This window comes from Aulonocara sp. 'chitande type north' Nkhata Bay, linkage group LG15, assembly GCF_057382095.1.
Source record: "Aulonocara sp. 'chitande type north' Nkhata Bay isolate Kocher_YH1m ecotype deep benthic linkage group LG15, A_spYH_male_GT1.1, whole genome shotgun sequence".
In the NCBI taxonomy this organism is placed as follows: domain Eukaryota; kingdom Metazoa; phylum Chordata; class Actinopteri; order Cichliformes; family Cichlidae; genus Aulonocara; species Aulonocara sp. 'chitande type north' Nkhata Bay.
Genome location: NC_141358.1, coordinates 19219735 through 19235999, shown reverse-complemented (window position 1 = coordinate 19235999; position 16265 = coordinate 19219735). Strand labels below are relative to the sequence as shown.

At 39.8% G+C, this 16265-nt stretch overlaps 1 protein-coding gene and 1 non-coding gene across 2 annotated transcripts in view; one reads left to right on the top strand and one right to left on the bottom strand.

Moving 5' to 3' along the window:
* Nucleotides 1-9604: 9604 nt before the first annotated feature.
* trnaa-agc (transfer RNA alanine (anticodon AGC)) lies at nucleotides 9605-9677 on the top strand. The gene has a single exon. It is a non-coding gene; the product is annotated as a tRNA-Ala (tRNA).
* A 1170-nt stretch (nucleotides 9678-10847) lies between these two features.
* The window catches only part of LOC147312935 (up-regulator of cell proliferation-like), a 9641-nt gene continuing 4223 nt past the window's right edge, over nucleotides 10848-16265 (bottom strand). Inside the window, exon 3 of the mRNA XM_086264843.1 lies at nucleotides 10848-16265. This exon is cut by the window's right edge and continues 168 nt beyond it. Coding sequence (XP_086120969.1) covers nucleotides 11779-16265 — 4487 coding nt within the window. The 3' untranslated portion in view covers nucleotides 10848-11778.

The following is a 16265-nucleotide window of genomic DNA, read 5'->3' as shown; positions in this document are numbered from 1 at the left end:
TTAGCTCTTTATATAATAAAGTTACAGGAGAATAAAAATAGTTATTAGCCAAAATGTTTATGGTTTATTAAAATAATCCCATCTGATACCCCGTGAGCAATAAATATATAATTTTCTGTTGTAACCCTCAAACTGAATGGTAATGTAACGATACTAATTTTTCACAAAATGAAAACATCAGTACTTCCTGCATGCTCCCAGCACAGGGGAAACAAATTCTGTCGGGGATACCTACTTTGGCACGACACCGGTCCTACAACCGCATCCAAGAATAACATGCAGCTTATCTCAGAACTGTCGGTGAAAATTATCCTTGGAGCTAGGTTTAATTGAGCTGCATTTTAAAGAGGTGCAATTTCACAATTTGTGTATATTTTCTAAGTTCACTATTTTGTCATGTGTTGAGAAAAACACAGATTTAAAAATTACATGGTCTAATATTTACATTTAGCATAACTGCAACATTATTTTTTCGTTTTTTTCTTTTTAAAGACTCGAAAGGACTTGAAATTCAAAATTTCAGACTTGTGACTTTACTCGGACTTTTACACCAGTGACTTGAGACTCGACTCTGACTTGCCTGACATTACTTGAGACTTGACTTGAGACTTGAGGATAAAGACTTGAGACTTACTTGAGACTTGCAAAACAATGACTTGGTCCCACCTCTGCTGATCTCTGATAACAACGAGACGGCCTACCTGAAGGAGATTAGGAATCTGGAGAACTGGTGCCAGAGGAACAACCTCCTTCTAAACGTCAGTAAGACAAAGGAGCTGATAGTGGACTTCAGCACTAAGCAGGAGAGGAACTACCAGACCCCCGTCATCAACGAGTGCCCAGTGGAGAGAGTGGACAGCTTCAAATACCTCGGAGTTCACATTACGCAGGACCTGTCATGGTCCTGTCACATCAACACCGTGGTGAAAAAGGCCCGACAGCGTCTCTACCACCTCAGACGCTTGAGAGACTTCCAACTGCCCTCCAAGGTGCTCAGGAACTTTTACTCGTGCACCATAGAGAGCATCCTGGCGGGAAACATCTTAACTTGGTTCGGGAACAGCACCATGCAGGACAGACGAGCTCTACAGAGGGTTGTGCAGTCAGCTGAGCGCACCATCCGCTCCGAGCTCCCTGACCTGCACTCAATCTACAGCAGGCGGTGCTGGACCAAGGCCAGGAAGATCGTGAAGGACCTCAGCCATCCCAACAACAGACTGTTCTCTCTGTTGAGGTCAGGAAAGCGATTCCGCTCCCTGAAGACCAACACAGAGAGACTGAGGAGGAGCTTCTTCCCGCAGGCGATACGGTCTCTCAATCACACCACCACACAGTACTGACCCACACATATGGTTCTTACACACACACTGGACTTTCTGGACTTTGGTTTTGCACAACACTGGTCACTATATTCTTCATTTCCGGTTAATACTTGTACAGCTGCTGTTATTGTGTATATATTTATTTATATTTAGATTTCTTCATACATTCTTATATAGTTCTATATTGTGTATTGTGTATTTTGTTGTACAGTTATTTTATTTTCAACTTTAATTTATATATTTATCTTTATCTTATTCTTCCCAGTTAAATTTACCCTTCATTCTAATTTGTGTTGTACAGTTATTTCATTTTTAACCTTAATTTATATTTTATTCCTTCCTAGTTAAATTTACCCTTTTTAATTTTTCATATTTATTTCCTATCTTATTCATAGCCTTTTCCTTTTTTGTTCTCTTTAGGTCACGAGCAGTTGTCCAAGCATTTCACTACATATCGTACTGTGTATGACTGTGTACGTGACAAATAAAATTTGAATTTGAATTTGAATACGCACATGCTCACGTATCAACATTCCACTGAACAAATGTATTCACTGTTGTATTACTCTTTTTGTGTATAAATAAAGACAAGTGCAAGAACAGAGCTCGCACATCACAGGGCCCCCACTCTGGTGTGAGCGCTCTGTGACCGCCCTTGCAAGTAAAGACTGCAGCGTGTGTGTTTCTACTCTCTGACTCTCAGCTGAAGAAGTGTCTTTTAGAATAAATCTCTTGACACTATTCTTATGATTTATATGTCTGTGCTTCAATGTGACCTTATGAAGGATGAGAGACCAAACATACTGCTATGTGCTTATTGACAAATAAAATGTAGTTTCTGACTGAAGCTGTGTGGCAGAACACATTAAGTGGTTATCTTTAATTTTCATCTCCCTTTGAGTTTGATATGAATCTCTTTTTATTTATTTTGTTAATCAATAAACAAACGTTGACTCCAAATCCTGCTGATTTCCTGCCATCCATAAAAAAGCCATATAACAAGATGATTTTTGGTAAGAAGTTATAAAATAGCTGTTAACGAGAAGATAAAGTCCCTAGGTTTTATCACTTTGACCACATTTAATAGCCTAAATCACAAGATGATAAAAACAGTATTTCCTCATATTTCAAAACTGTCTTCACTTCTGTGCCAATACCCACAGACTCACCTTTTATTCTGAGAGTAATGTAAAGTAACATGCATATGAACTTGAGTGGCATCCCAGAGTTAATCCATAGGGTTTATATTATGTTGGCAAACTCTTTGCAGCTATGTAACATCTAACTCTTCTGGGAAGACTTTCCACAGGGACCAAATTTATCTTTCTACATATATATAACAAGGTACCGTCTACATAACAATGGTAACATAAGCAGTTTTCTCATAATATAGCTGAATGCAGGCATGTATAATGTAAAAAAAATATATCAGTCTTGACATGGCATAGAACCCTGTTGAAAATTAAACCTTTTTCATGTGGTTAGCCGTGTGCATAATGAGGAATTTTTCCAGGCTGTACCTATTTTGCACATGGAGAATTCAAAGAGTAGAGGAGCAGGAAAGAACATCTTTGTAGCAATGGGAATTGCATTTACCTGTGTGTTCCACCCGGGGTCTTGAGAGTGTAACACCGGAAGGTGAGAACCGGAGACTCATGACTGTTTATTAAGAGTTTAATAAAAGTTTACCTCGGAGGAGGGAAAGTTCAACCGAGCATCTTGTGAAGTTTATAGAGAGAACAAGATGAAACATGGTGGCAGCGGGGTCTAGAGTGATCCACACCGCGCTTTGAAGACAACAGATTGAGCGGACGGTATCGACGCGTCCAGCTAGGCTAGTTAGCCTCGGAGGTGCTAACGGCTAAGGACAGCAAGTGAGACGCTGACGAGAAGAGCGCAGCGGCGTCTACGATGGATGGATTGAAGCCACCCGCACAGTGGAGTATGGATTCAGTGAACCTGTCTAAAGCGTGGAAAACATGGAAAGAAGAGTTTACACTCTACACGGAACTAGCTCTGCCGGATGCTGAGGAAAAGGCGAGAGTGAAGCTGTTTTACTATCTGATCGGGGAACGGGGCAGGGAGCTCTGTGGAACGCTGATCGGAGCTGAGGCAAGAGTAACAGTAAGTGAGCTGATGAGAAAAATCGATGAACACTGTAATCCCAAAGTTAATGAGACTGTCGTGAGATACAGATTTTTTGCACGCAATCAGGCTCCTGGAGAAAATATTGATAAATATGTTACGGACCTGAGAATGCTGGCGAGCACCTGCAACTTTGGACAATTAAAAGACTCACTGATCAGAGACAGGATCGTCTGTGGCACGAACAGCTCCGGTTGGAGGGAAAGGTTGCTCAGAGAAGAGAACCTCACATTAGACAGATGTCTAGATATTTGTAGAGCAATGGAGATTTCAAGAGAATACAACAAAACAATAGCGGGACAGGCTATAGAGGAACTGCATGCAGTAAAACAAAAAGAGAGAAAAAGACTGGATAAAGAGATACCATGCAGATTTTGTGGAAGAGCACATGAAAGACTCAAATCAAAATGCCCAGCATATGGAAAAAAATGTGGCAAAGAAAATCATTTTGCTATAGCATGCAGGAGTAAAAGCAGACAGAGTGAAAATGGAAAAAAGATCCACACAGTGACGGAGCAGGACTCTGATTCCTGTGAGGACATAATGACTGTCACAGCTATGACACAGACTGCAGTAGAAGTGAACCAGATCAAAGAATCAGACATGAAAAAACGAGAACAGCTGTTTGCAGGCATGATGATTGGCAACAGCCTGGTCAAGTTTCAAGTTGACTGTGGTGCAACCTGCAACGTTATTCCCATCAACTTGTTGAACCCGAACATCAAAATGGAGCACACAGACAAGGTTCTTGTGATGTACAATAAGTCAAGGCTGTGTCCATTAGGAAAGTGTAAGGTCAAGCTGACAAACCCAAGAAACAACAAAAAGTACAGAGTCGAGTTCCAAGTGGTAGAGGAGGATTGTAAAACACCTCTACTTGGGAGAACAGCTAGTGAAGCGATGAAGCTAATACAAGTTAATTATGATAACATCTGTGCTTTGAACAGCTCAGTGACAACAGCTCCATCAGAGAAAAACGCATGGTTGTTGGAAGAGATAAAGACTGAGTTTCAGGATGTGTTTACAGGAGATGGATGTTTGCAAGGTGAATATGAGCTGGAAATCGACACAACAGTGCAGCCTGTCAAACTGCCAAAACGCAAAGTCCCGGTGTCGATGATGAAACCACTGAAAGAGGAACTGATGAGCCTTGCAGACAGACAAATAATAGCACCAGTGGAAGGTAGTACTGATTGGATCAGTGGGATGGTGACAGTGCAGAAGCCAAATGGCAAACCCAGGATATGTATTGACCCAAGACCGCTTAACAAAGCTTTGAAGCGTAGTCACTTCCCGTTACCGACAATAGATGACATATTGCCAGATGTGTCAAAAGCGAAAGTTTTCACAGTTTGTGATGTGAAACATGGCTTTTGGCATGTGAAGCTTACAGAAGAGTCAAGCCATCTCACGACATTCGCAACACCGTTTGGTCGCTTTCGTTGGCTGAGAATGCCGATGGAGATCAGCCCAGCGCCAAACTGATGCAAGCGCTGGAGAACCTGCCAGGCACATACATCATTGCTGATGACATCCTGATCACTGGAAAAGGAGAGACAAGGAGAGTTAGCAGAAATGGATCATGACAGAAACCTGAGACTTTTCCTGGAACACTGCAGAGAGAGGAACATCAAATTGAATGTGGAAAACTCAAGCTTAGAAGACAGGAAGTACCATACATCAGACATCTACTCATGGCAGAGGGGCTGAGAGCTGACCCAGAGAAGGTACGGGCCATCACAGAGATGCCAGCACCAACTGACATAAAAGGGGTGCAGAGACTAGTTGGAATGGTCAACTATTTATCAAAGTTCTACAAGCATCTGTCAGATGACTGTGAGCCTCTCAGACAACTGACGCACAGAGATAGCCTATGGGAGTGGACAGACGTGCAGGAAGATGCATTTAAAAGACTGAAAGGAAAACTAACACAAGTCCCAGTTTTGAAATATTACAGCAATGAAGAAGAGCTGACACTGCAGTGTGATGCCAGCGAGACAGGACTGGGAGCAGCTCTGACTCCAAACCAGTGGCATTTGCAAGTCATGCACTAACGCTCACTGAAAGAGGTTATGCACAAATTGAAAAGGAATGTTTAGCTATTGTGTTTGGGATGGAGAAATTCCACCAATACACATATGGTCGTCTTGTGAGAGTGCAATCAGACCACAAGCCACTCGAGACCATTATGAAAAAGCCGCTGTTACATGCACCTAAAAGACTACAAAGGATATTATTAAGGCTGCAAAAATATGATACAACCATAACATATGTTCCAGGCCGCGACATGCTACTCGCTGATACGCTGAGTAGGGCCTACCTGCAGGATAGCATCAAAAGCCAGACGGAGTTGGAGACAGAATGTGTCAACATGGTGGATTATGTACCTGTTTCAGCAGAAAGCATGGACAGAATATGAGCAGGGACAAGAACCGACCACACACTACAAACGCTGATAAAAACAATACAAAAGGGGTGGCCGGCCTGTAAGAAAGATGTACCTGTTGAAATAACCCAGTTCCAATCTTTGCAGGATGAACTGCAAAGACACAGGATGGATTGGTCTACAAGGGAGAGAGAGTGGTGATTCCAGAAGCACTACAGGCAGATATAACACAGCGAATTCACTCAACACACATCGGCACAGAAGGGTGCCTCAGGAGAGCTAGAGACTGCGTCTACTGGCATGGTATGAACGACCACATCAAAAAGTACATCGCTACATGTGACATATGTCGGTCTGTGGATGCAAAACAACAGAAAGAGACACTAAAACCACACGAGCCGATCACTAGACCATGGACCAAAGTTGGGACAGATTTATTCAACTTTGATGGCAGGGACTACCTAATAACTGTTGATTATTACTCCAACTTTTGGGAGATAGATTATCTACCTGATACCAAGTCGAGTACTGTGATTAGGAAACTAAAGGCTCATTTCACACGTCAGGGAATACCAAAGATTGTTTTTTCTGACAACGGGACCTAGTACAGCTCAACAGAGTTTGCCAACTTCAGCCGGAAATGGGAATTTCAACACCATACCTCATCGCCTGGCTATCCGCAGAGCAACGGCAAAGCGGAGTCTGCTGTTAAAACTGCCAAACGACTCATGAAAAAGGCGAAATTGGCTGGACAGGATCCATATTTGGCCTTATTGGACCACAGAATGTCAATAGGAAAATTGTACTTAGTAGTCAGTATAATCTTTTAATGATATAAGTTTGCATATGGTAGAATACTGCATGTAATCATTTGTGTTTAGAAGTATATAGTTGGTGTCATATTGAAAGAATGTCTCATCCTAGGAGGTCTGTAACATTCCTGGGTGTTCTGGCGTTCACCCCCACATCCTAGGAGTATGGGAGAGGTTGTTTCTTGTCTTATTGTTTTACGGTAGGATTAACGTAGCTATATCTGTCTTAGTCTAAGTGCCTTTTGGTTTGATGAACTGCTGGACTTCGAGACCAGCAGGTGTAGGGAAGTCATTTATGGGGTCACACTCTGACCCCACACACACACACACACACACACACACACACACCCGTACACCTCCACTTTCCAATGTAAGGAACAAACGCTCACTGAAGCATATAAATAAAGACCAGGGCAGTCCTCAGTGCGAGTCTCAGTTCTGGAGGCTGCCCTTGCTAGCAAGAAATTCTGTGAGTCTCTACTGAAGAAGTGTTTTAGAGTATATCTCTTAACACAGAAACACCCCAACACAAGGTTTGACCAGCCTGTTAAGCAGGAGGACGAGGACACTCCTCCCAATAGGAGACAGATTGTTGCAACCCAAAGTGACTGATAACAAGTTTGCACTGATGAAAAACAGAGAGAGACAAACAAAGTACTATAACAGGACGGTGAAGGACATGGACACATTAAACCCAGGGGACTTGGTGCGAGTCCAACCTTTTGAACCACACATCTTATGGACCAAGGCTAGAGTGTGTAACACTCTGGAAAACAGATCCTGTGATGTGGAGTTGGACAACGGCAGAGTCCTCAGAAGGAATCGTCGCCATCTGAGGCGAGCTGGGGAGGTCAAAAAAGACATGTCAGTACATCTCCAGCCTCAGGGACAGAACATTACTGTGCCGACACAGAACAAAGAGAACACACAAAACAGCACCACCAGGTCAGGACGGGTAGTACTACGACCTGGATATCTGCAGGACTATGTATGCAATTAAGGGGTAATCTGTGAGTTATATGTTGTGATTTGTTTACTGGTTAGAGAACAGAACAAAACATCTGTGATAATATTTTGAGTTATGGCTTTGTGATCTGTTTGGAAGAAAAAAAAAAGAGGAAAAGAGACAAAAATGAAAAAAAAGAAGAATAAAAGTAATAATAAAGGAAAATGGAAAGAAAGCTAAAAAAGTAGATGAAAGGAAGAAATTTTTATTTTTGAAGAAAATGGTGTCCAACAAAGAAATGTCATATCCAAGTTTTGTTCCAGTTGCAAACTGAGTTCTCAACTTATGAATAGTTCATTGTCTTTGTAAAAGAAAAGGGATGTAGCAATGGGAATTGCATTTACCCATGTGTACCGCCGGGAGTCTTGAGAGTGTATCACCGGAAGGTGAGAAGTGAGACTCATGACTGTTTATTAAGAGTTTAATAAAAGTTTACCTCGGAGGAGGGAAAGTTCAACCGAGCATCTTGTGGAGTTTATAGAGACAACAAGATGAAACAATGTCCAGATGAACAGAACCAAATTTTTAGGACAACATCAAGGTGCAAACAATTCACCCAAAAAAACTCCTCATTTGAAGCTAGCATTTTCCGAGATAAATGGGGTCAATGCAGTTCTTAAGCATGCATGCAAATGTTCATTAGTCAGCTGTGAGCAAGTTTTGTCCATTCATCTTTCAAGAGAATCGCCCATTTGGAGGATGCAGGTGTCCGTGCTGCTACCTCTTGCATGATAAGGGAGCACTGTACCATTTGAGTTAATCCCCCTCTGTTTTTGGCTATAGTGATGTCACAATACAATGAATGTCTGCAAATGAAACAGCATTGAGACACACTAGTTATTATTTGACAGACTACTCCTTGTCTCTCCTTAGTGTTGAGAGACTAGGAGTAGTCTGACAAATAATGAAGTCCCCCTGCTTCAAGTAAAACATTTAATTGAGGCAGCAGCCTAAACAAGCTGCAGTTAATTAAGTGCTTGTTTTTCATGCCAGAGGAGCAAGCATAAACGGTCTAACACTTGCTGAACTGCAGCTACTTTTAAACACTGCACTGACAAAATTGTCTTCATGAAAAGCTTTTTAATGACATTTATTTTCTGGTAGGGGTAGTTGGTCACAATGGGAGCTGTTCAATGTGCAAAGAGAAAGGTTTTTGTGTTAGTACTTAAAGGCAGCTTTTTCCATAACCCATCATTTCAAACAAGCTTTGGAGGATGCGGGCATTGATCCCACTACCTGTCGCATGTGAAGTGAGTGCTCTACCATTTGAGCTAATCCCCCTCTGCTTGCAAGTGACACATGTCCCATGATCTGTGGTGTTTCAGAGCTGCACATATGCAGTCCAGAGTACAGACACACCAGGGCTTTGCTTATGAACCTAGAACTGGGAACTAGAATGCTACTCACGCTGACAACTGACTGTGACCGTGGAGTGCTAGAAGGAGGAACTATCCCAGTATAATTTCCAGAAGCAAAGCTCACATGTGTCCGTTCTCTGCACTGCGCATCTGCAGCTCTACAACGCCACAGCATGTGTGATCAGTAAAGGTCACTAAAGTAAACTTGTCTTAGAGTACTGCACCTCTAGTTATTAAGTTAAACATGTAAACAGGGTGACCCAAGGTCTCACACTGGTTTGATCCCAAACCTCTGCTGATAATGACCCATGCCTTTTTTCAGTAAATGGTAAAAGTTACTACACTCCTCCCTCTTCTCATTTGCTGTGGTTAATGCTGTGGGATATGATTTATTTTTGGTCCTGCGTCAATACACAGTCCGAAAATATCTGTTCGATTGACCAGATTAATTTTACTTTCATCTCTGAAATACGCTATATGTATTTGCTGGTGATTCGCTTCAAAGTCCAACCTTTCTTACACATTTTAAGACTATTTATCAGTGTGTGGTGACGTCACTCGGGGTAGTCTCCTGTGGGGGATTAGCTCAAATGGTAGAGCGCTCGCTTAGCATGCGAGAGGTAGCGGGATCGATCCCCGCATCCTCCAAAGAATTTTGTTTTAGGCATCGTCACAAAAACATATCGTTAGCTTCATAGCATAATTGCCTAAGTCAATGACTTAGGCACTTATGCTATGAAGCTAACGATATATGTTTGCACAGTGAAATCCCTCTCATCACTTACTCGGACAGTTCAGTTTAACCCTGGGTTTGTTCAGAATCACTACCCTTTCAGCTTGTTCGTGGCCAAAATTGTCCACCAACATATTAGGTCTGTAATTTTTATTATTTTTTACATTTTTATTATTTTTAAACCCCTTGTTTACGTTTACAAAATGCTATAAAATTAATATATCTTTAAAAAAAATCCACTTTCATTGACTTGATTTTAATTCAAATTCAGAACTTTAACCCTTAAATACCAGATAGATCACATAATCCTAGGAACTCATAAATGGAAAAAAATCATAAAATCGTATTTGTATTTGCTGATGATTCAGTTTCACAGTCCAACCTTTCTCACACATTTTAAAACTATTTATCGGTGTCTGGTGACGTCACTCACTGACTGATTCAATCGGCTGGTGGTATTATTGGCCACCAGATGCCACCAAAGACGATGGTGTTAAAAAGTAATGAACCTTTGAGTAATGAACCCTTTTCTATACAAGCTTCAGTGTTTCAGAAAACTTAATTTGGCCAACACTAGTAACCTCATATTATTCAAAGTAAATAAAGTTTATTTATTTATTATACAGACTTTAAAGATAAACATTTTCTGTTGATATAAAACTCTAAAAACTCTCATCTAGAAGCATTGAAAGTGTCTGTCAGATCCACTCCTCTTCAGATTTTAAACACGTCGAGGGTCAAATTTGTTTGCCTCACCCGTTCATTAAGCAACTTTTAGCAGACTTTTAGGAGTAATCCTGTTTTGTCGGCATCTGAGGCTGAATCTCAGGTGGTTCCTGTAATCAGCCCATTGATGATGGCTAAAGATTACGTTGATGTTTTCTGTGAAGGATATATTCCTGAGTGTCGTGACAGACTAATGAAAGCCCAGTAACAGAAAGGTCTGGGCTTTCCTTGACATCAATGGAAGTGGAATGTGCTATGGCTATGTTTTTAAAAAAGAGAATTTAAAGCAAGAATATTGACTTAAAAAAAAATTCATTATGAAGACATATTTATTTTGAAACTTTTTCAAATGTTGTGTACATACAGTATATCATGATTACTAGTTGTCATGCAAATTGTTGTGCTATAGATCTGTGAACTTTAAAATGTTTAACAAAAAAGCCTATTTGAAATCATTACAAGTCTAACAGAATAAAATGGTTACCCTCAGATGCTAGGTTTTTTTCTCCTCTTGGTTTGTTTATAGAAAAAGAAAAATTAGTAAAAGGTCAGTTTCATTGACACATAAATTATTTATAAATGCATATAACATGAAAGTACCTATACCTATAGGTGTAAGTACTAAAATGTGTATATGAAAAATAAAAATGTAAAGATATTTAAGTCATAAGTAGCATTAGCATTGTTGTCTTTATTATCATGCATAGCTGTGTTGCAATATGAATCACTGATGAAATAAATTCTTTAAAAAGTAAAATATTTAGAAAAAGTCTGAAATTACATGATCAGCTGTCCCCCCACCAAAAAAAACAGAAGTTCATGATATAATTTTGAAGCAAGTATTTTAAAGTTAAATTACTTTTTCATATTAAAATATTTCATTTTGGGAAAACAGAGGAAAAGAAAAATATAAATGATCATGTTGCAAAATAATGTTATTACATATTCTTTGTAGTGAATATAAAACATCTACAATAATGAATAAAAAACAGGAAAACTTCAGAAAATCGAAAAGTCTGAAAAGCAAATAAAATAAGATAAAAAGAAAAAGCTAACAATGTTCTCTAAAAAGAGGTAAAACTAACTATTTGTAGCTTATATCAAGGACACAATACAAAATAAAATATTAAAGCTTGACATCTTTCAGCCAAGTAAATCATTTACTATTTGTATTGATTCATTTTTATTTGGACTGATCTTCGTAATGATTATGTCCTGTATCCTAAGTGCGCCTCAGTGTTTATTTTAACTTTGTTTTCTTCAATGATATTTGTTAGGATTGTACTTGATTCACTTCATGTTGAATGCTTCTGTTAAGCCTTTCAGTGCTTGTTCCTTTGTGATGCTTCTCCAGGCCTGTGGAACATCAGCTGGCTTGGCATAATATTTTTCAGCAAACTGTTCATTGTATTTCACTAAAACATACTTCCAATAGTCCGATGCTTCTACAGAAGGATCTGCTGGAATGTGCCACTTTGGATAATACGCTTTGTAGTCTTTGTAAGGATGACATTCCTGCTTAGTTAGTGTGTTATGAAATTTACGTCTACTGTACACATCAGTTGTACATAATGTTTCAGCCAGCTTCTCTGTGTCAGTGTATCTATATCTGCCAAGACCTTGTGGTCGATGCACAGCTGCATGATGCTCAGTGTGTTCTTTCCCTCCAGCCTCACAGGGCACTTTACAAAATGGACACTGTTGTCCACAACCAAACACCCGCTTGAAAAGCTCGTCATGTGGTCTGATTGGAAGCTTTTCCAAGTCTGCAGCAATATCTTTGGATTTTGAGAATTCCTGCTGAAGTTCTGCTTTTAAGTCTTCTATTGAGGTCTTGAGACTTTTGATAAATGGATAACATGTGCTTTGGATTTGAAACAGGATGGCTTTTTCATCCTCCTCTGATAATAAGATATCCTTAATTAGATATTTGTGCATGCTGTTGATGAACTCTGTGATGCTTTCCTTGTTATCTTCAAGGTGAGTGCCATCCTTTGCTTTTGATGCCTTATTTAACGCTTCTGTGATTTTTGTAAATATGACCTGCAGGATCTTGTTTTTCAGTTTGCATAAAGTTTCATCCTCTGACATTTTTTGCTTGACGTGCTCATAAATCCAGTTCTTAACATACATTTCATAGTTACTGATGTACCTCACAAAACTATTAAAGTCTTCTTTTTGAAGTAATTCTCTCTGAATGTTGTACTGGAAATAAGAGCGGGAACTGTACTCTGTTGAATGACAGCTGGTCACAATCTCATCTACAATATCTACTCCCAGTGATCTGTTGACATAGTCTTCCACTGCAGGTTTGATGCAAACTCTGGCAAAATCTTTTGCTTTTCGTTGGCAGTGATCTCTGTCTTTGTACAAATCGAGAAAGTCTGACAAGTACTGATTCTTGAGCTTCTCCAGCTGATTTTGAGGATTGTTTTTGTACAAGAACTTTTTGTGCATTTCCAGGAACAGCCTTGTGGCAAAGCTACAAATGTGAAGTTTCAGGTCAATCTCAAACTGTATATTTGTTTTGTGGTGTTTGCAACTGTGTTCAAGGAAACTATCGATTTTCTCCAAAAGATCCCTCGTGAAAGACTCATGGTAATCTCCATTTGTCTTTACTGTATCAAGTAAAAACTGTGTCCAAGATTCAATTGCACTGTCTGCAGAGCTCTGACAATCACGTATGAACCAGTTTTTTACCATTTTGAACCAGGAATCTAAATGGACATTTTTAACTTTAAATGGCTGTTTTCCATATTCTTTTAAGTCAACCTGTAAATCCTTGTTGACTTTCCGGTTTAAGAAATTTTTTTTCAGTTGCATCAGGACTGATCCTGCGATATCTCGGTGTTCCAGACCACACACATTTATTGTTGCGTCTGTCCACATCTTTTCAAACACATCTTTCAGCTGTTTATCTGACAGAGATGCATTTTTGCAGTTACCCAAGAGCTTCATGACCTGCTCTTCAATCACATCTCTGTATTTTCTCTGTATATCTTGAGCCTTCTTTTTGCTGATCTTTAGTTGAAGGGCACAATCAAGTTTAATGCAGACAGACTGTTGAATTTCTTTGGCAAGGCCAATAATACTTTTAGAGAAATCGTTCTTGTATTTCTCTATCAAATTTACATCTCTGTCTTTCCTTTTATAATAGTGAATTAGTTTCTCCATCATTAGCTTTTGTTGGTGTGTTATTTTGTCAGACAGTTGAGATTTTTTGGAATGAACCACTTTTTCCCAAGTGTTAACTTCTGATTCATTGTCAGTATTTAAGATTTCTAACTCTGCTTCTGTCTGCCAGCAGAAAATGTGTTTTCTTAACTCCCACTCCCATTGACTAAACTCTTTGCAAAGGTTGTCATAAGCATGAGCCACAAGAGTGTTTCTGAAACTAAAGATAAAGTTTTCATATTTGACTGCTCTCCACAGACTTTTCATCCATTCGAGAAAATCTGGGATCTGTGTGGCTTTTCTATCTCTGTCATCTTTCATTATTTCCAAAAGAGTTTTCTTGAAATCTGCTGCAGCTTCACTGTAACCTGTGTTCACTGGTGCCATTGGTGGGGTTCCAAGCCAGAGTCCAGGGATGTTCCAGTGGTTTTTGTCAATTTTGTAGTCCAGCACATCAGTGAATGCAATAATAGAAGGTTGCTTTTCCATTTCAGCTGCAATTTTGGTCATTTCATTTAGCTGGTCCAAAACATGTTTCCTCTCTGACATGCACTTGGAATGAGCTGAAACACCAGCAACATTTTGGTGTACAAAATGACAAACTGGCTTTTTACCAATTTGCCTCATCCTCAAAAATGCATGCACTGTGATTTGTAGGATATCTTTCATTTCAGTTGCATTCTCCATTGCAATGTTGATAATGGTTACATCACTTAGACCAATGACAAAGGTTGCCAGCTGGTTGTCGTGCTCATAACTGTCTTCTAGCTGTGCCATGTCAGGAGATTTTAGACCTTCTGTATCAATGAGAACTATGAAGCCATATTTCAAATCAGTTTTTAAATCTTCACCAACTTTGAGGAAGACCATATAAGCCCCTCTTGTGCATCGGCCACTGCTGACAGGAAACTGCACACCAAACATGGTGTTGAGGAGTGTTGATTTCCCTGTACTTTGAACACCCAACACAGACACTACCAACAGTCTGCTCTTCTCTCCAACTTTCTTATGAAGCTCCATCAGCACATCTGTCAACCATCTCTCTGGAATATTGGAAGCATCTCCATCCAAGAGTTCTAAAGGATATCCATCAAGCAGCATTTTAGCTACAACACTTGGCAGAGCAACTATTTCATCAACAGTATTTTGTGAGTGCAAAGAAAACTCATAGATCAGCCCCATCTCTCTCATGTAATGCTCTATTCCTAAAGAGCTCTCCAGCAAAGCTTGATCCAGCTCTGCAATGAGTTTGGACTCGTTCTTCTTACACTCTTCTTTAAATTTCTTTCTCAATGCGGAGAGTTTTTCCCGTGATTTTGTATCAAGCTTCAGTTTCATCCATTTTAGGAAATAGTTTTGTTTTTCCTTGTTGTTCGTAGATAGGTTAGCAATAAAAGTTCTCATTGCTTTGGACAATTTGTAGGTACTTTGCTCCTTCTTAATTTGCTTCACTTCTTGCTGGAGCTGACATTTGTACTCTTCCAGTCCTGAGTCACCAAAATCTTTTAGTCTACACTGTTCTTTTTCCAGCTGTGACAACCTCTTCCAGTTATCTCCCTGCAGAGGAAGTTGTTGCTTCTTGTAGTCGGATATATTGCGGACTCCAATGCCCCTCATAATCTCTTCAGCTGCCTTTTCTTGGTTTTCACTCCTGCATTCATCCACAGACAAACCAAGTTCAACAGCTGTGTCAAACATGTTGATAATTTTCATTGTGGTTACATTTGAGGTCTTAATAGCTGCACAAATATTTTTTGAAAACTCGACAACGTTCATGTTTGAGCGTTTAATTTTGATGCTGGAGTTTGGTAAATCTAATTTTTCTTGTGTTCCCTTCACAGACAATATGTCTTCTTTTGCTTTCCTGTCTTTGACATCAACTACCAAGAACAGTTTTGTTTTCACATTTGGTAAAGAAAGCAAAATCTTCTGCTCATTTTCTTCAACTTTGTCCAGGAACACAAAGACAGCAGTTGATACTTGGTAAAGAAAATTGAATTGTGTGAACGACTCACAAATGTCTCCTCGCAAATTAGCGAAAGCAGCCGGCTCTGGAAAAATGTCAAGATTTTCTCTTCCACTGGGCAGGTACCAAAAAACCTCAACCAGTCCATTGGCAATTTTCTTTTCAATTGCTCCTCCTTCCATTTCTCTGTGAATGAAGTAATTGTGATTCTGTTGACCTCGGCTGAGAATCATATTCAAAAGCTGTGACTTAGATAGGCTGCAGTTTTTCAGCCTCACAAATGAATAGAGTGGTATATCTGCTTGAACAATGTTGTCTTCAACAAAGTGTTTTGATTGAGATAACTCATGTGGACTCCACTCTTTGACAATGTCTCTCAGAGCCCAAAGCATCAGGTTACACTGACTATTATTGCTATGAGGCATCAACAGTGGGACAGAAAACTGGCACATTGACATCTTGAGGGTCATTTGCTGTTGCAAGAAGCTGTCAGCACATTTGAAAAGTGCTACTATGATGTCAGCTGGGTTAAACCTATCGTCAGTGTCATCTGTGGGGCAAAAGTCAAGGTCATATTGATCATTAAACTGATCCTCCTCATGGTTATTATTCGGTACCTGTGTACAGTCCCTGCACT